General features: G+C 53.1%; 1 protein-coding gene across 1 annotated transcript; it reads right to left on the bottom strand.

Annotated features, from left to right (window-relative positions):
* Nucleotides 1-389: 389 nt before the first annotated feature.
* LOC121086673 lies at nucleotides 390-17,566 on the bottom strand. The gene is made up of 14 exons (XM_040590700.1): nucleotides 17,528-17,566; nucleotides 15,517-16,646; nucleotides 11,663-11,879; nucleotides 9,927-10,084; nucleotides 9,471-9,572; nucleotides 8,505-8,702; nucleotides 7,560-8,119; nucleotides 6,258-6,531; nucleotides 5,355-5,565; nucleotides 4,090-4,232; nucleotides 3,098-3,211; nucleotides 2,187-2,390; nucleotides 1,560-1,653; nucleotides 390-652 (listed from the first exon to the last, which is right to left on the bottom strand). Exons 2-14 carry the CDS (start codon nucleotides 16,385-16,387, stop codon nucleotides 589-591), a joined length of 3,210 nt encoding a protein of 1,069 aa, XP_040446634.1. The 5' UTR covers nucleotides 16,388-16,646; nucleotides 17,528-17,566; the 3' UTR covers nucleotides 390-588.
* Nucleotides 17,567-18,657: the final 1,091 nt, after the last annotated feature.

Raw genomic sequence — 18,657 nt, 5'->3', positions numbered from 1 at the left:
GCAGCAAGAGGACAGGGGAGTGCATTAGGCTCTCTCGTGCAGTTTGCTGGTGGTGCAGAGCTGCTCAGGCAGAGAGGGGCACGATGCTGAGGACCCCCTTGCCTGAACAAGATGGGCTTGAGGGAGGCTCATGTACTTTCACTGCACCAGCAGACTCCAGAGGGACTAGAAACTAGACTTGCCTGCCGGGTGGAAGGGTCTGCCTGGGGGTTGCCTTGGTTCATCACCCAGCAGTGAATCTCAAGAGGAGACAGAGTATGTCCTTCCTCTGCATCAGCCAAGCAGGCTTCTTTCTTCCTGGTCACCACACTCAGCACAAACTTTTCCTAGAAGTTGTCCCCAGCCTGTTTCTTTGAACTCCTTGAGTCTGAGGTCAAAATTTAAAAGTGTAGAAGTAATTCAATAATGTATTTGTATACACACACACACACATCTCTCTCTGTATAGATACAAATACACCTGGGCATTTTGCAGGTCCTTGCAGCAAACCCTGGTGGATGGGGGAGCTCTGCAACCATTCTGTCAACCCCAGAGACACATGCCTGGCCCCAGTGCTGTTAGACCCTCCCGCAGCTGTGCGCCGGAGCATCAGAAGTCTGCTGCAATCTCCCCAGCGTCATTCATTTCGATGTTGGTGTAATTTGGGGGACGTCTGAAAAGCAACAAAGAAAAATGCAAGCTCAGTTGTTCTGCTCTTTCGCACAAGGTAGCTAATCTGCATCTCAGCTTTGCATTTCAGCCTTCAGCAGGTACAGAGTTTCCTAAGGTCACTGTTAATGTTTTAGGGAAAAACAGGAGCAGAACACTTGCCATCACCTGACACAAGTACATCAACTTAAAACCACCCTGGTTTCTCAAAGAGCTTCCCTAAATCTGACTTAGAGTATTTTTTAAATTAGTTTTAAAAAATAAAACTGAGTTTTCTATTCCCCAAATGTATTTTAAGAACTTTCCTCATTTCTAACTCTTGCACATCAGCCCCCTTATCCAATGATAAGACTGGTAAAAATTAATGGAAATAAATCACCTGGGCTGGTTAAATAACCCATCCACTGTAATGCCTGTTTCAAAAAAAATATGTGGCCTGAGTGTTAAGCTGCTTACAATGTTGGGAAATGCCAAGTAATTAAAGTGGTGTCATGTAATCGTGTGGAAGCTGTTTCCCATCAAGGTAATCCTAAGTGGTCCATTGCTTTCACCCTACTCTAAGGAAGAGTTCTTCCCTGTGGCCAAAGCATCATCACTCACTGCCCCTCATGTGCCACGAGCCTTCAGCTTTCTGCTCTCCCACCACAGCGTGTTGTAAGATGATGGCCTTTACACTGTGCCCACTGACATGTCTAGCATTATCCGTGGTTTTATTGGTGGTTATCTTAACCTCCTGCAGAACTTGCAGGGACTTTGCTGCAAAAATTAGGAGCAACATCTTGGAGTGTTTGGATGCAGCATGTAGATGTTCAGCTGAGTGAAGGAACAAGTCCCTGTACAGCAATTCCAAAGGAAGCACCCAGGAAGGAGAGGGTGAGAGATGCAAGGCAGATGGGAAGACGGTTTCTCACCTTTTCATGAAGTAAAATGCCAGGCCAACCAACAAGAAGATGAGCAGGAAAGATCCCAGGACAAACAAGGCGATTTCCCAGCCCTGGAAGGAAGCTGAGGGTGCAAAGGCAGAGATGGAGTGTTGTGACACCCTTCCCAGCATGGGGTGTCACCAGGAGGTCACAGAATCAGGGGGTGGCAGAACCAGTTGGGTTGGAAGGGACCTTTAAAGGTCATCTTGTTCAACCCCCTGCCAAGGGCGGGGACATCCTTCACTAGATCAGGTTGCTCAAAGCCTTCTCCAACCTGACCTTGAACACTTGCAATGATAGGGCACCCGTAACTTCTCTGGGGAACAACAGGTTGGGCTGTCCCTGTCTCCTGATGTGGAAAGCCACTCTTCCACCCCACGCCACCCCTTGTGGCATGCCAGCTCTGCCCAGCTCCAGCCTGCTGCTCCAAGCAGGCTTCAGGGCTTCTGGCTGTGTGTCCAACAGCTCCAGAAGGCGGGGGCTCCCCAGTGAAGCCCAGTCTGGTGGCTTGCTCTGCATTGCCCCTCTCACATGGAGACGTTGCCTAACCCCAGCCCCAGCCCCGCGCACTGTGCTGAAAGCAGATCACTGTGCTCAGCTTTGCCTCCTACTCACCACCGCTGTGCGACACGGACGGTGCATTTTTTGGGGCGATGCACTCAGGACTGGTTTTCAGCACTCTCCCATCCACGGAGAAAGGATGGGGGCTGGCCAGGAAGCCCTGGTGCCAGGTCTTGATGGACTGCTGCTGCTCTGGCTGCCGAGCCCACAGCTGGCCCCAGACCTCCACCAGGGAGCCCACACAGGTCAGGTTCAGCTCTGCAGAGAAACAACAGTGGGTGTCGGGTGGCTGGAAACCCTCCAGCTGTTCAGGAACACATTGCTCCTGTGACTTCACGCCCTGCTCAGTAACACCTCCTGATCCCACGCTCTTCATCCTCTTCTTCCACCGCTCTGAAATCACACTGTATTGCAGGTAACTTGGAACACATGCTCAACCTTTCAGTGACAAAAGGGACTTGGAGTTGTCCTCCCAGCCCAGCAGAATACTTTGTACTACACTTTGTAACTTCATGATCTATACCCATTGGTGAGAGTTGTCCGAAATTGTTCAAAGGGTCTAAAAGGTGTTTGGGCGAGGGAGACAGAGCATGGCTGTGAAGCCTTCACTTCCTTACAAATCAACCAAAACCCAAGAAACATTTCTTCCCATCCCTCAAAAGCTGTAGGTCTCTAAGACTTCCAGAAGTAACTTTTTGATCCAGGTACTTCAAGCAAGTATAGAATGCTGAAAGAGTCTGATAAAGAGTTGAGAACTAGAGCCCTCAAAGCAGCCTTTTAATTTGGGGGTTTAGGACATTCAGTTTGGCAGACAACTAAAGGCATCATCAGAGACGCCCATTCCTCACAGCCCCTTGAGCAAGCAGCCTGTGTCAGGCTGTCTCCTGCTCTCAGCGCCGAAATCCCATGTACCCACCACTGCTCCTCCAGCCCCCCTTCACTTGCAAGTGGAGCGGGGCACGAACCTTGCAGGTAGAGCTGAGAGACGCCACAGGAACACTTCTCCTCTAGGGAGCTCACCAAGGCCCTTCCCAAGCTTTCCAGCATCCTCCTGTGGTGCAGGGTCCACATGGAACAGTCTAGGGGAAAAGGAGATGTGGTTTTCCGCGTGCAGCTTGGGTCTACTAATAAGCTCCCAGCCGCGTGCCCCTTCCAAAACACTTGGCTTCATGCCTGAGCTCAGAAGCAAAGCTCCTCCAGAGCCTGCCTCCCACTCTCCTCTGCATCCCATCCTCTTCTGCCCCCATGCTGCAGGGCGAGTCTTCACTTCTGGCCTTCTACACCATGTGCCAGCTTTGCTCCTTCACCAGCCTCCCAGGGGAGCGGGAAAGAGGCATGCCCCATGTGTCCCACCACACAGGCCAGTACAGAGTGGTGTCTTATGCTGGGAAAAGAGGGAGAGGTCCACTACTTGTCCCTCTTAGGAGGCTGGAGGAGGAGGGAGAACCTCTGTTTCACTTTACCCAAGTCCTGACTGCCCCAAACGTGGCCTTTGAGGGGCTGCAGACCCCACCGCACTTCTGCTCGCTGGCTCCGGAGCTAGGGCTGAGCCGCACTGCTCTGCCCCTCCGGACGGGCTGAGACAGGAGGGGGGTTTGGCAGTTTCCCTGACCATGTCCCTGCCATCATGAGAGGCCTGGGGGCACTTTCCTGCCAGTGCTGCGGATCTAATGCTGCAGAAAGAAACCCTGAGCAGGGCTCGGCCCCATCTGAGCAGAGGTGACATCTCAAATGAAGTACGTGGCCACCTGCATACAAGCACAGGGTGAAGCTGTGAGCACGTGGCATCACATCCACACGCGGGTCTGTACCAACTCTCCCCCAGCGCATCCCCTTTCACAGCTGGGAGGCAGCAGGCTCCCTGCCAGCATCCCCCTCCCATGCCATGTGAAGCTGAGGTCAGCCCACCATCCCAGCCCTCCCACCCTGCACCAGTGGGGCACCCAGCTCTACTCACTGGGTGTCAGGAGGCAGAGGTGGAGATCCACCGCCAAAGTGTCCCGGGGACAGCTGTTCTGCAGCCCAGGGGTAGGGTCCGAGATGGCAAACTGCAGTTCTGTGCTGGCATTGCCACTGGTGCAACGGCTCAGGGACATGGGCCTGTCCCCAGAAGAGGAGGTTAGAGCTCACCAACACGGCACGTACCATTCTTCCCACCTCCAACCGCAAGCCCCCCAAGGCCCCAGTTCCTGACGCTGCTGCAGCTGACGGAGGGTTTGTTGGAGCTGGAGCTTGAGATCAGCCTTCACAGAGCCATCACAGAGATGGGGCCAGCCAACCCCACCACCTGGAGACGACCTGGGCTTGGCCAGAGCAAACCTAATTGGTCTGACAGGTATCTGCAGGAGTAACATTGCTGCCTCATTACACCCAGCCTCCCAACATTAAGTTTGTCCTCCAGTATAATGAGTTTTCCAAGCTACACAATACCTGCCCCTGCATTTCACTGAACCATTTGCTTCCAGGGCTTAGGAACTTGGTCACGGTGTGAGGGACCAGCTTTTCTGGATGCGGTCATTCAGGACTTGACTGACAGAGGCTGCCTGGAGCCAGCCCGTGTGAGCTCTCCCACTGAACTGCTGCCCTGGAGATCGCAGTTTCCCAGGACAACCACACACGTGGGGTTGCACCCTGTGCATGCACGCTCGTAGGGGAGGCTGTGAACGCAGAACTTCCAGGTTGTCACACCAGATGGGACACCTGGGGAGAGGACTTGAGGATGACAAATTTAATTAACAGACGTGCTCTTGTGGACAGGAGGCACTCTGCTAGTATTCCCACCAAGAGAAAGGCTCAGTCCTATGTGTTGTTGACTCCACCTGGGAGTGAAAGAGAAGTAAGGTTTCTGTTTGGCTGCTCACAGGGATATTCTTTTTTGTTTGGTGTGTTGTTTGGTTGGGTTTTTTTAAAGAAAAAGTTTTGAAAGGAAGCATATACAGCAGCTATCTGTAAAGGCTGCATTCCTTCATGTTGCGCCATACATATCCCTTGGGGGAAGCAAGTGAAGTGAGCAGTGGAGGAACAAAGTTCAATTCCCTACGCCAAGGGTGGGGAAACATTTTCCATTGCTGTGTGCTACCCTCCTGTCTGCTTCCCATCGCAGTGCTAGTGAATCGTTCAGCTGTACAGGAGGCAGGAGGAGGCAGCAAGCTCAGCAACATGCCACCCAGAGGCTCTGGGCACAGGGAACCCACAGACATTTTCCCAGAGAAGTGACCTCACCTGTCAGCCTTGCAGGGCACAGTGTAAGATGGTCCAAGGAAGTCCAAGTGTCCTCCAGCTGTGCTGGGCTCACACATGTAAACCAAAGCATCCACCAAGTGCTCTGATGTCGCCTTCACGCCACTAGGAATCAAGCTGGTGCTGTACACAGCAATAGCACTGGAAGCTTCACTAGCAGCAGAGATGTCCTTGAAAGTCAGGTTTGTCCCATCTGGAAATGCCAGGGGAATAGGTGGGATGAACATCTGGACAGTATTAGGCTGAGCCTTGAGCCTTACAGGACAAGCTGGTAACGAGGAGAACTCCAAGAACAGAAATGGGAAACAAAATAATGGTGGTGACTGAGGCCAAGTAAAGCTGTAAAGAAGTGCCTGCTTGCTGTGAACATAGGTTTACAAAAAGATCAAGGTTCCTCTGAGATGCAGAGTCCTCTTCATGGAGCCCAGCCAGAATTTAAGGCAAACAAAAAAATCAGGGTAAACGAACGTGCGGAGGAAACACCACCTCAAGACCAGGAGGAGGCAGCAGCACTGCAGGGCTCAGTGAGCATCAATGAACATGGCATCAGTGAACGGTGGTCCACCCACAGTCTGGTGGACCCTTCTTCTCCTGAAAGCCCCCTTGTCTTGGCACCAGCAGGAGGAGCTTCCAGTCCTCCCAGTCCCTCTGCCCTGCACGGGGAGCTTGGCAGAGGCACGGAGGAGCATTAACCACCTTCTTAGCTGGAGTGCAATGAAACAGCCCAGGCAGAATAAATACAGAAAAAACAGGAATAAAGGACAGGAAAGGCAAGGAAGAGCTGTTCCGCATGCTGCACACCCTCCTCCATCCCTTTCCTCAAAGCTGCTCAGCCACCTGCCCATTTGTTTGAAGACAGACCACAAGCTGTGTCATCAGCCTCACCGTGCCCATGCTCTCCGTCCAGTGCAAACACAAACAGCCCTGTGGCTCCGATGGTGCCCTTCAGTGGGACGCTGGCACGTGCCTTGCCCTCCTTCCCTGAGAAGAAGACCAGGCTGAGCCCTGCCAGGCTGCTGCCAGGCTTCCCCTCCAGCTCAACAAAGCGGTAGGGGGTAGAGCTGCCGGCCAGGCACAGCTCGCTGATGCTGACAGCAGGAGGAACAGGCACCGAGAAGCTGCTGCAGAAGTTTTCCCCCAGCGGCGTCACCACAGTCACCTGCAGGGAGACACAGAAGCTGCTGCCACCGCTGCTGCTCCCCTTTCTTCAGGTGGAGCGATGGCTGCTCACCTTCTTGCTTCTTGTTTGTGCCTCCTACAGCTCCCTGGTGAGGCCCGACAAGGACTTGGTGGTTCTGCCCCACACTCCCACCACCTGTTCACCCATGGTCCTGGCTGCTCAGTCCCACCAGCACACATCCCCACGGCTGCCTTGGCTTCCACCCTCGGGGCTAGGAACAATTCTCTTGCCCTACTGCCAGAGGCACTTCTGCACTCATGCTTCCACCCACAGCATCACTTCCTTGTGGGTCTCTCCCACTACAGATGCACGCCCCTCTGCCTGCAGACCTTTTCTGCTTCTAGAGCGGTTTTATTGCCCCAGCTTTGGACCTGAGCACACCCTGCTGGTTTTATTGCCCTGCGCTGGCCTGATCCCAGCAGGCATCAGCAGTGGAGCAGCAAAGCCCTCCCTTATCCAGCTTTGTGCAGGACAAGCATAGATAGCCTGCAGTGTTCCTTCGGAGGGACTGTCTGAAACTAGACATTTTGAAATAAAAAAGAATGGTTCAGACAAATTAACAAAAATCAATCATAGCCATGGTCGAGGCACGTCCTTCACCCATCAGCTCTGCAGAAAGCTGGGTTTCGGGGTCGCGGCATGCTGGGCCACACATCCCAAATGTGGTACCCAACAAGCAGGGGTGAAAAGGTGGCTCCACATCTGGCTCAGGGTAACCTGAGAGTCCAGGCTGCTGCCCGAAAGCAGACTCCCTGGTTCTGGGGCTGGTGGCCTGTGAGCTGTCTTCAGGGATCTCCTGGCTCTGAGCCATGCTGAACAGGGCAAGGAGCTGTTACCCGGCCAGCGACAGGCAGCTGGTGAGGGCTGGTGACAGTGGCGGCAGACAGCAGCAGGTAGATGCTGCTCACCAGAACGCCCCGCTCTCCCAAATAAAGGACATACTGAAACACGACCGCTGCCCTCCCAGCGACTATGGATGGAGAACAGACCATCTCCCATCAACCCACCTGGAAGCTGCTCTGGAGTTTTGTGCTCAAACTGTGGCAGCGGCTCAGAGACTCGTCCTCAGTACTGTGAGAATCATTTTCGTACAAGATGCTCTGCCCTGGTACCAGCACTTTGACCAGCTGGTCTGCCTTCTCTGCCTTTCGGGATGTGTACACCACAGCATCCACCAGCCCCTCTGCGGTCACAGCCATGTTCACCACGTAGCGGGTGCTGTTGCTGTAGTAGAGAGCCACAGCATCCGCCCCATTCTGGATGGTGTTGGGGGGCAGCCTGATCATGGGTGCTGGCCTCACAGTGCTGCTCCCCACCAAGAAGTAACCCCGCTCATCTGTGTGGTGTCCAGAGAGGTCCAACACCCGGTAGGCCTGGCTGTTTTTACCATTGTAGAGGACCAACCAGTATCCCTGGAGGTCAAAGCATGTCCGTCCAGTGTAGAAGAGTTCAATGTACTCTGCATCCTCACCTCCCCCTGGGTTGTCTGGGTTCACCTCATTGATGAGTAGCTTGGCCACTTGCACAGAGGGCTTTCGAGTCCCTTCTGGCATCTCTGATGGGACACCTTGGAAACCAAAAGGTCACAAATACAGGCTTAAGCACAGAGCCCCAGGGAAACAACACGGTGTTGCACACTATTTTGTTGGGGTGAGACCAAATCCAGCAGAGGACTGAGGGTGCTGGATCAGATTTTTATCGTCTGTGTGCTCTATACTCCTTAGAAGAGCCCTGGCAATACTCTGGCTAATACCAGCTGTAACAACAGAGCTTGCTGTTATTCCAGGTGATGAGCAATATGGGCTCTAGTGACTGGATGCGATGGAATTGGAAGCGATCTTTGCCTGAGCTGGGGAACAGAGGGAGGGACATCTCCCTCTAGGAGGGCTAGAGCCGCATGTCCACCCGTGAACACATCGTATGCCCCAACCTGCAAGAATGATGTCTGGTACCTGGAGGCAAGTCTGGCACATTAATATCCTTGGAGCAGGAGCTTTCTGCTGTGATGTTCCTTCTGTCAAAACTCAGAAGTCTGGGTGTCTCTAGGAAGGTCTTGAAGGCTAGCAGCAGGCTGCTTAGCTCGTCCTCTGACTTAGCAGTCAGCAGCGTAGTGAACACAAGCCCCAGGTCCTGGCAGACTGCCTTTGGCTCTGCAGAGGCAAGCAGAGAACTGCCTCAGTTTCCCCACGCTGCAGAAGACCCACTTTCTACTGGAAGGGACAGAGAGTTCACCAGCTCATCTCTGCCACCATGGCCCTCCTGGTCAGACTGACTCAGGGCAGCTCATGGCATCTACACAATGCTGGATGCCCTCTGCATCCCAGGACCAAGTCACACAGCACACTTCATCCTTCTGAAGCCTTGCAGCTCCAGCAGTGAGCAGAATGGTCTCTCTGGTAGGGGTCTAAACATAAGATAAACATAAGGCTGCTGACAAAGCAGGCTGCAAAGTCATGGCTCTTCACGTGCCTGCATGTGCTCATCACACTCGCCGCTAACCTAGTAGGGATATCAGAAAAGCAACACAGACCAGTAAGTCCACTTGCATTTCTGCTGCAGCTTGGCTTAGTTCATATGGATCAGAAGGTCAAACAGGCAACAAACTCATAGTCAAGATGTCAGCCCTGTTGCCACACCTGTCTGACTGCAAATGCTCAAGGTCAAAATAGCTGGTGGTCTGCAGATGAGCACTGATGTGTGTTGGTGGAGCTGCAGATGGGAGCGCTCTGTGGAACATGGAAGAGCAGCACCATGTTCTACCTAACATTCAACATTTCTGCCATCGGCACCAAGTTCAAATTAGCTGGGATCCAAGCCAGGAGGACATGTGCAACAGGGAAACACAGGGCTGAAAATCAGAAGCAAATGGGCATTAACCACAGGTGGCCCCCGGTCTGCCCCACTCCTGCCTAGCTCACCTCTGAAGTGGGCAGCAGAGACTCCACAGCTGCAGGATCCATCAAGGGCCTGGACCAGAGCCATCAGGATGTCTTCTGACTTCAGGAGCCACTCCTGGCAATCTAGGAAACAAAAACCAACTGCTACCCAGCCAGTACAACCTCAGTCACGGGATCCAGCTCATTCTGGATGGGTACAGCTCAGCTCCTGCTTATCACTCGGAGAGCCGGAAAAGGCTTCTCTTCACCACAAGCAGCTGGGTGGGGTAAGGAAGACAGGAGAAGCTCAACTTGGCATGGGTTGCCATGAAGAAAAATACTGCAGAAATTTGCCAGATGTCCTGGTTGCATTCCCTTTGGTGTTATGTTCACAGCCCAGCACGGCTCCGGGTGGCCTTCCTGGACATCTCTGGCCTGGTGCACATGCTCTTGTCCTGAGGAGGTCCTGCCTACAGAGCAGAAATAGCTAATACCCACCTGCTACATGGAGGCAGAAGGAGAGAGTCTGACTGAAGCGTTTGCTGGGGCAATCATTGAACTTGCCAGGGGTGGGCCTGCTGGGGATGTAGGACAAGGAGTCCCGGGTCACAGAGCAGCAGCTGCACTGGCTCATGGACATACCTCCCAGCGGGTGCCTGCAAGAGACGGACATGGAAATGCAGGAAAACACGACTTGTCAGCCAGGGACCTGAGTGCTCTTCACCCACCAGTCGCACCTTTCCGCACCAGAGGGAAGAACCATGCACTTATGAGTCTTCTCCCTTCACAAGGTTTGGAGAGATATCCCAGCCTCATCAGTACTTCCCTCTCTCAAAAAAAAGCCCAAGAGCTCACTAAATCTGGAGAAAGATCATGGCCTTCACCCAACCCTTTCCCTTCTAGCACTGGCTGGTTTTTTGACTGATGTGAAGACTGACAAGACAGTACAGACACCCTCAGGCTCGCCCTGGGACCACTGGGAAGAGCAGTGGGGTGCAGCTAGACAAACTGGGAAGGCAGCACCGGAGGGTGAAATGCTTGAGCAAGGGCCCTCAACTCAAAGGCGAAGAGGACGATTGGGGGTTGGACTAGATGACCTTTGAAGGTTCCTTCCAACCCAAACTGTTCTATGATTCTATGAAGCCCCACTGTGAGGAGCTGCACAGAGCGGAGCTGCTCAGAGCTCCTCAGGGAACAGGACCACCTCCTTACGGGACGAGTAGGAGATTTCGTTTCACAAGTGGAAGAAAGACGAGCAAAGGGAGGAATAGGAATATGCTGTAAGTGGTGACCCTGTCATGGGAGTAAACTACACCCTTTCCTGATACGATTGACTCCGTGTAGTCTCAAATGGTCTTTTCACAGGGCCATCCAGAAAGGGTGAATCTCCCACCAGCTACGGAGCCAGGACATAGGTATTTAGTTGGCAGTTATACACAGAGGTCAAATCTCGTGCTTTGCCATCAAAACTGCAGATGAGAGCGTGGCCAGACTTTTTTTTTTTTTTTTTGCTTATTGCCCAGTTCTGCACACCCCACCCCATCTCATGTGCATGGCACCTTGCTGCCTCTGCTCCTCCACCTGCTCCACTGTGCTTTACCCACTCTGCTCTCCCCTTTCTCCCGTTAGTAGAGCATGCCTAAAATGTGAAGGAAACAGTTCTCATGTCTCACAAAAGTCTAAGGTTACTAAAGGTTCCCCTAACCCACAAAGACAAAAAGAAACCCAAATCCCTAATAGGAAGTGGCTCAACCTGGGATGAACGGTAACCCCGCTTCCAGCCCTTGGTCTGGACGAAGCAAGGCAGGGATTTCTACCTGGGTCAGGCGAGTGATACTGAAGTCCCTCCCTTACCCTCACTTTGGCCTGAAATTCCATCCTGAACCTAAGAAAAAACTTTTCTTGTATAAAGCAGTACTGGAAAAATTATAGTGACCGCTACACTTTAATTAAAAAAAAAATTAACATTATAAAATAATGAACAGCAATCATTTGGTAAGAAAATTCCTCCTCAAGTACTTCAGCAGCTGTAACAGGACTAGTGGAGAGAGGGGGACAGTGGCAAACTCAGAGCAGGTGGCAGAAAGTAAGCTGGGGCTTGATAGCACCGAGGAGACCCTGGTCTGGGGGTGGCACTTGCCTTCCAGTCCTGACCAGGGTTTGGGGCAGGGGGGACCCCAGCAGGCAAGGGAAACTCCGGTGCCAAGCCCTCCTCCCAGCGAGAAGCCCCTCACCGCTTTTCCTTGTAGGCAGGTCTGCCAGGGGTCAGGATCTCCAGCAGCTCCGGGTTCGGCTCCTCGTGTCTCGTATACACAAAGGCATCCAGCAGGCTGGCCACCGGCAGCGCCTTCCCCGGGACAAAACTGCTGCTGTTGCCTCTGTAGAGGGCAATGGCACTGGGGCCAGCCCCGAGGACAGGACGGCTGGTGTTCTCTGGGAACGTCAGATCCACTACACACCAGCAAGGAAAGGAACAATGATGGCACATGAGCAACACGTGAGTGAGAGCCCGTGTAGGAAACCAGCATCTCTTCAGCCCTGGAGAGCTGGACACAGGAACTGGGAAAGTGGCTGGGGTTGTTCCGTTATTGCAAATTTGGCATCTGTTACCCCATCTCTCTGCTCACTAGCACTTCTCATGTTCGCTCAGCCTGAATTTCCCCGTTCATGGCCAGATCCACAGCAGGGAGGAAGCTGGAGGGGGAAATCTGAGCACAGCTCGTCCTGCTATTTCGGTTCTGCGAACAGAGGAGCCGATTCATGCCTAAGCAGGAGAACTGGAAAGCAAGTGCTGACGTGACTTTGCAGCAAAGTAAATTTTTAATTGTAAAAGAGGTCTGTAAAATCCACTAACCTTTCATGTTAGTTACTTTAATAGTACACAAAAATGTTTAAGAATCTACATTTTATTCTAGCATTTAAAGTCCATGGTTTTTAAAAACACGAACACTACACATACACAACACACGTACTCAGCAAAGGCCCAAGATACCAGCATACAGAATTAAGGCTGAGGTTTGGTGCAGTTCCCCTGCTTCATGAGCTTCCTAATCTCCTTCCTCGTATTTGCTGTTCCCTTCACAAGTTACTTCCCCAGCACCCAGCAAGAGCTGCTGAGGACATTAAAAAGCAGCAGATTGCTGATGTTTCAATACTTCTCCCTGCGTGACCAGCTTCAGGGAACAAACGTTAAAGAAGGAATCATGTGAGAGGCGGAAGGGTAAGGAGAAGTGGTTATCCCTTGGGAAGTGCCACCAGGGCACCTGCACGCTACAGGGCAGTCCTGTACCTTAGCCCAGTGCACCCCTGCCAGGGGACCATTTTTCCCCTGCCTGACTAATCTGGTGGTCTTCTACAATGGAGTGACTGCATTGGAGGGAAAGGAGAAAGCAACTGATGTCACCTGTCTTGATTGCTGCAAGGCCTTTAATGTGGCCCCACACAGCATCCGTGTCGCTAAACTGAAGAGATTTGGGCTCGATGGATGAACTATTCAGCGGATAAGGAACTGGCTGGATGGCCACATCCCAAGAATTGCAGTCGACAGATCTATGCCCGTATGGAGAGCAGTAACCAGTGGTGTCTCTCAGGGGTCTATATTGGGACCAGTACAGTTCAACATGGTCATTAATGACACAGGCGGTGAGCACACCCTCAGCAAGCCTGCGGATGACACCAAGCTGAGTGACGCAGGTGATACGCTTCAGGGAAGCGATGGCATCCAGAGGGACTTTGACAGGCTGGAGGGGTGGGCCCATGTGAACCTTAGGAAGTTCAATGAGGCCAAGTGCAAGGTCCTATATCTGGGTCAGGGCAATGCCCAGTATCAGTACAGGCTGGAGGATGAATGGATAGAGAGCAGCCCTGCAGAGAAGGAACTGGGGATACTGGTGGACACAAAGCTGGACATGAGCCAGCAATGTGCGCTCACAGCCCAGGTGGCATCAAAAGCAGCGTGGCCAGCAGGTCGAGGGAGGTGATCCTCCCGCTCTACTCTGCTTTTGTGACACCCCACCTGGTACACTGCATCCAGCTCTGGGTGTCACAGCACAAGGCAGACATGGACCTGTAAGAGCAGGTCCAGAGAAGGGCCCCAAAAAAGATCCAAGGGGTGGAAGAACTTCTCACATGAAGAAAGGCTGAGAGAGCTGGGGTTGTTCAGCATGCAGAAGAGAAGACTCTGGGGTTACCTTCTTGCAGCCTTTCAATACTTAAAAGCAGCTTATAAGAAAGATTGGGACAGACTCTTGCCAGAGCTTGTACTGATAGGATGAGGGGTAATGGTTTTAAAATGTAAGAGGGTAGATCTAGATTAGAAGAATAAAGAAGAAAAGTTTTACCATGAGGTTGGTGAGATGCTGGAACATGTTGCCCATAGAAGTTGCGGATGCTCCATCCCTGGACATGTTCAAGCTTAGGTAAGACGGGGCTCTGAGCAACCTGCTCTAGCAGACGGTGTCCCTGCCTGTGGCAGGGGCGATGGAACGAGGTGATCTTTAAGGTCCCTTCCAACCCAAACCGTCCCATGATTCAAATGGAAGTTTTCACACTGTCATCTGTCAAGGGAGGAGTTTTGCTCTGGTGCTCTCACAGCTTTAAATACTCTGCAGCAACAGGCAGAGAAGATGTACAAAGGCAGGACTAACAGCCAGGTCTATTTTAAAAGTTCCTGTCCCAAATCTGAAGTGGCCAGGTTAAATCAACCTCTCCCAGGGTGCGTAGCATGGAGTCACTACAAAAGCATCCTTTTAAGATGAATAAAATGAAATGACACAGTGTCATTGAGTGCTTTTGGGCGAAAACCCAGAAAAATGTGTGTGCAATATGCTTGAGACATCTTGACAAAGCCTCACTGGGAAAAAATGCCAAAGTCACCTTCTTGACTTGGGTGAGCCTTGAGGAAGAGTTAAATGTAAGGCTTAGAAATTTCCTGCTTAGTCTGCAAGCTGATTGTGCTTTCACATTGCTTGCTTTGAGCTGCCTTAGCTCTTGACTGCTAACAGCCCCAGCTCACCAAGAGGTAAGAGCAGAGAACCTTTCCTGGTGAGAAAAGCAGGGCTCAAGTGGACAATCAGCTCTTCTGCTGGTGGTGAGAGAGTATTTGGAGCAGTTTGAATTGTCAAAAGGAGCTCATCTGCTTTAAAAAAAAAAAAAGCTTTCATTGCAAAAGTATTTTTATTTTTATGGGAACCAGCTTTGTAAGGGATGAGTATGCTCCCTGACTCAAAATCATGAGTCAGTGAATTACACAAGACATCTACAGAGACAGTGTCTGCAGCTGCCAAAGTCTGCTTTTGAGGTGCCCAAAATAACAGGATTTTTCTTCCTCTTGTGGTGGCCTGGAAGAAATTTTGAATGCTGGGAGGAAGTTTAGATCACAGCTTCACACAGCCAATACATGTGTGAGCTACATTTGCACATGGTGCCATGGAAGAAAAACCCTTGTGCTTTTTTAAGAAGAGAGTGGACCTGCTGTGAACGGCCACCGAGACACACAGAGAGAAAGGGGACACTGCAGGGAGGTGTGGCACAGCCAGGGTCCTATGGCAGGCATCTTCTGATGCTCTTTAGTTCTTGCACCACAAGAAAAGGTAAATCGAGCCCTGTCTGCTTTGCCCAGGCCACTCACATTTCTGAAACTTCTGTCAGGGCCCTCCTAAGCTTTCCCTTTTCTAGGTGTACTTAGTTATTTCTTCTGTGGACACATTTCCAGAGTGCCGTCCATCCTAGCTGACCTTCTCTGAATGTCTCCAATTCTAATACATCCTTTCTGAGATTAAGGTTTTGTACCACACAAGACATAATTAAAGATACAAGCAAACCATGAATTTACACAGCGGCATAAAAGATGCCCTCCATTCTTTCCTCTTCTCCTAGTAACTTCTAATGTTTTATTTGCTTTATGTAATTCCTTTTCCAATAATTTCTAACATTTGTTTTGCTTTTTTATCTGCCATGGTGTTCTGAGTCACATTTTCACTGATGTCTCAGATGCCAAACACTAATAAAAAATGACAGCACCCTCCTGCCCCAGACATGGCTGTTTGCTCCCCCAGCTCTGAGGTAGTCACCAAACTGCAGTGCTTACCTGGGGCTGTGCTTTGTGCTGGACCGATCAGGAATAGCCCATCCAGTGAGGTTTTGCCATGAATGTCTATGGTGAAATAAATGTCTTTGGTACGACCATCGATTAGCACCAGAACAATGTCCCTCAGCAGGGTGGAGTGCGGACCCTGAAGCTCTATAAACTCAAACTCTTCAGAAGAAGAGGCAGGAAGGACCTCACTGATCACGACAGCAGATGCGTTCAGCTGAGAAGTCAGCATGCAGTGGTTGTCTGTGCCTGGGGTGGGCATGGCCACTTGGAAGATCCACTGAGAATCTTCTCCATGGCACCTTTCTATTGACTCATCCACGGTCCTGAAGGTGGAATCCTCCAGGAAAGCTTCTCTGCCAGGGGTCAGTACCCTGACCAGTGTATCTGCCCTGTCTGTTGTCTTAGTCTTATGGACCAAAGCATCTACCAGTCCATAACTTGTGACACTCATGCCTTCCTTGTAGTTCCCTTTTCCATAGTAGACAGCAATTGCATCAGGGCCATTCTGGATAGTGTTCTTAGGAATAACGATAGCAGGGTTCACAGAAGAGGAGCCGATGAGAAAGAGCCCTTGGTTGTTAGTAACTTTGCCCTGGAGGTTCAAAACTTTGTAGGCTCGGTTTCCATTGCCATTGTAGAAGACCAGATAGTAGCCATCCAAGCGGGCTGTTTGACCACTGGTGTGATAGAGCTCCACAAACTCTGAAGTGTCCTCTCCTGGGCTGTCAGCATTGACTTCATTAATTAAAAGGGTATGCTCTGTTCTCTGGTCCCTGGGGTTTTTTATGAGATTCTGGGCAGCAGCCTTGGGAAACCAGATGTAGACAAGTACCACCAATCCAACGTGCCAGATAGCTCCCATGAAGAAGGCTGGGATTTTTGGTTCAGGTCAAATCTAGAGGAGAGGGGGGTCTGTCCTTTCCACAGGCACAAACAGAGCACAGAAGGAAGCTGCCACCACTTGGCTGTTGCACGACAGCAAGGTAAGGCCTCCGAGTAGGATGCTCACAGGCAGAGGCAGGCACACTTCTCCAGGGAGTTCTGGTTTGCAGAGCAGAGCAGCAATCCCACAAAAATCAGAGAAGGGTGCGGCTTGGACAAGAGATTTCCTAGCTCAGCTCCTTTAAAAGTCAGGGCAGGGAGAAAAGAAGAATCTTGTTAGGAAACACAGAAACACCAGTGACATGTAACAGCCTTAAAGACCCATAATTTTTCCTCCCTGTATTTCTTCGACGTTAATCAAGATGCGTAACAGCAACTGCAATGGGACAAAGCGTGTGGGTTTGTGTTTGAAAGCCTGAGACTTGTGGGAACATGGGAAGTTGTACAGTGTCTGTGCTAATTGTTATTTCCCTGACTCAAATTTATTCCACGGGAATTAACACTAAATGGCACTAAAGACGACAGTGGGCTCAGCCTGAGCCACCCACCGCACAGCCCCGCACAGCCCCACGCAGCCCCGCACAGCTCGGTACAGCCCCGCACAGCCCGGCACAGCCCCGCACAGCTCGGCACAGCCCCGCACAGCCCCGCACAGCCCGGCACAGCTCGGGCACAGCTCCGGCACAGCCCCGCATAAACCGGCACAGCTCCGGCACAGCTCCGGCACAGCCCCGCACAGCCCGGCACAGCCCCGCATAAACCGGCACAGCCCCGGCAGAGCTCCGGCACAGCCCCGCACAGCCCGGCACAGCCCCGCACAGCCCCGCACAGCTCGGCACAGCCCCACACAGCTCCCGCACAGCCCCGCACAGCTCGGCACAGCCCCACACAGCTCCCGCACAGCCCCACACAGCCCGGCACAGCTCCCGCACAGCCCCGCACAGCCCGGCACAGCTCCGGCACAGCTCGGCACAGCCCCGCACAGCCCGGCACAGACCCGCATAAACCGGCACAGCCCGGCACAGCTCCCGCACAGCCCCGCCGGGCTAGGCGGTCCCGGGGCGCAGTGCAGGAGCGGTGCCGCTCCGGGGGTCGCTCGGTCCCCACCCCGCGCACTCACCGCCGCTCGGTGCCGCGGACCCGCCGGGGCCGCACCGCGGGGGCGGGGCGGGGCGGGGCGGGGCGGGGCGGGGGCGGAGGGAGAGCCGCTCTCTAAGGCTGCGTCCCAAAACCAGGTTCCCTCATCCCGGCGTGCCAGATCCTTCTCCAGCTCCTCTCCCGGGGCGGGGTGGCCCGAGCTTCCAGCGCCCCCCGCCAAGTCGCGCTGGGACCCAGGGTGCAGGCAGGCTGGGCGCTCGGCGGTGGGGCCGCGAAGCCCGTACTCCTCCTGGCTGATGTATTCAGCGCAACTGGCTCATCTTGGAGACATTGTGTTTAGGCAATCGTGAGGCTCTGGGATTACAAAGGGAGGTGGAGAGCTGCTGGGAAGAGGAACCACCCGTGCCCAGAAGGGGCCCTGACTCATCCCCTGTTGCGATCTCCTGGCGCAGCTGGGGCTGGAGCAACCCCCTGTCACGCCTATGGAGGGTCCCAGGCGCACGCGGGGCCCTAAGCCCCCCGCCTCTGCCGCGTGCTCGGCCCCGGTGCTCGCTTCGCGCACTGCCGCGCCATGTGGCCGGGCCCCGTCCTTTGGTGAGGAGGACAGCCTGGACCCCCAGAAAGCTCCCTGCTCCCGTCTACACCGTCCCCGGCCAACCCCGTAGCCCGCCAGCCTGCACGAGGGGAGGGAGAGCCAGGGGGGGCTGGGGACAGAAGACCCAACGTCCTGCCACGAGATGAAGGGAACCGCTGCCGAGCTGCTGCCGTGAGGGGCTGCGGCCCATGCAACGAGCAGGGACCTGTGGGGCACAACCTGGCCTCCAGGTGGAAGAAGGCCAGGGGTGATGGGACAGGACCTCTGGTTCATGGTTACTGTGCTCAGGCGTACGGCTGATGCCCAAATTCCCTTTGTGTCCAGTCTGCCTGGGAGGTGGGTCTGCAGCACCGGGCAGCTCTGGGCTGTGGCACCAGGAGGAAAGCCACGGCTCTTGCTGCCTTCAGGCAGGGTCTGTGCCTGCTGGCCACCCCATTAGGAAAATATACCTCGCTGTTGGAATGCATTTCCTACCTGTATTCTGAACAAGCTCTGCCGGTTGAGGTTATTAAAGGCAGGAAAAACCTGGAAGGCTCGGGTGCTGCACGAAGGCACAT

Source organism: Falco naumanni, chromosome 4 (genome assembly GCF_017639655.2).
Source record: "Falco naumanni isolate bFalNau1 chromosome 4, bFalNau1.pat, whole genome shotgun sequence".
Taxonomy (NCBI): domain Eukaryota; kingdom Metazoa; phylum Chordata; class Aves; order Falconiformes; family Falconidae; genus Falco; species Falco naumanni.
Note: the sequence above shows the minus strand (reverse complement) of the source record. Positions and strands in the feature narration are given on the sequence as shown.

Excerpts from the sequence above, each read along its gene's own strand:
- LOC121086673 (XM_040590700.1), bottom strand. The coding sequence starts at position 16,387 with ATGGGAGCTATCTGGCACGTTGGATTGGTGGTACTTGTCTACATCTGG. Across the intron at positions 11,880-15,516 it reads AGCACAAAGCACAGCCCCAG|TGGATCTGACGTTCCCAGAG; the intron begins GTAAGCACTGCA and ends GCTGGTGTGTAG. Across the intron at positions 3,212-4,089 it reads CCTCTGCCTCCTGACACCCA|ACTGTTCCATGTGGACCCTG; the intron begins GTGAGTAGAGCT and ends CTTTTCCCCTAG.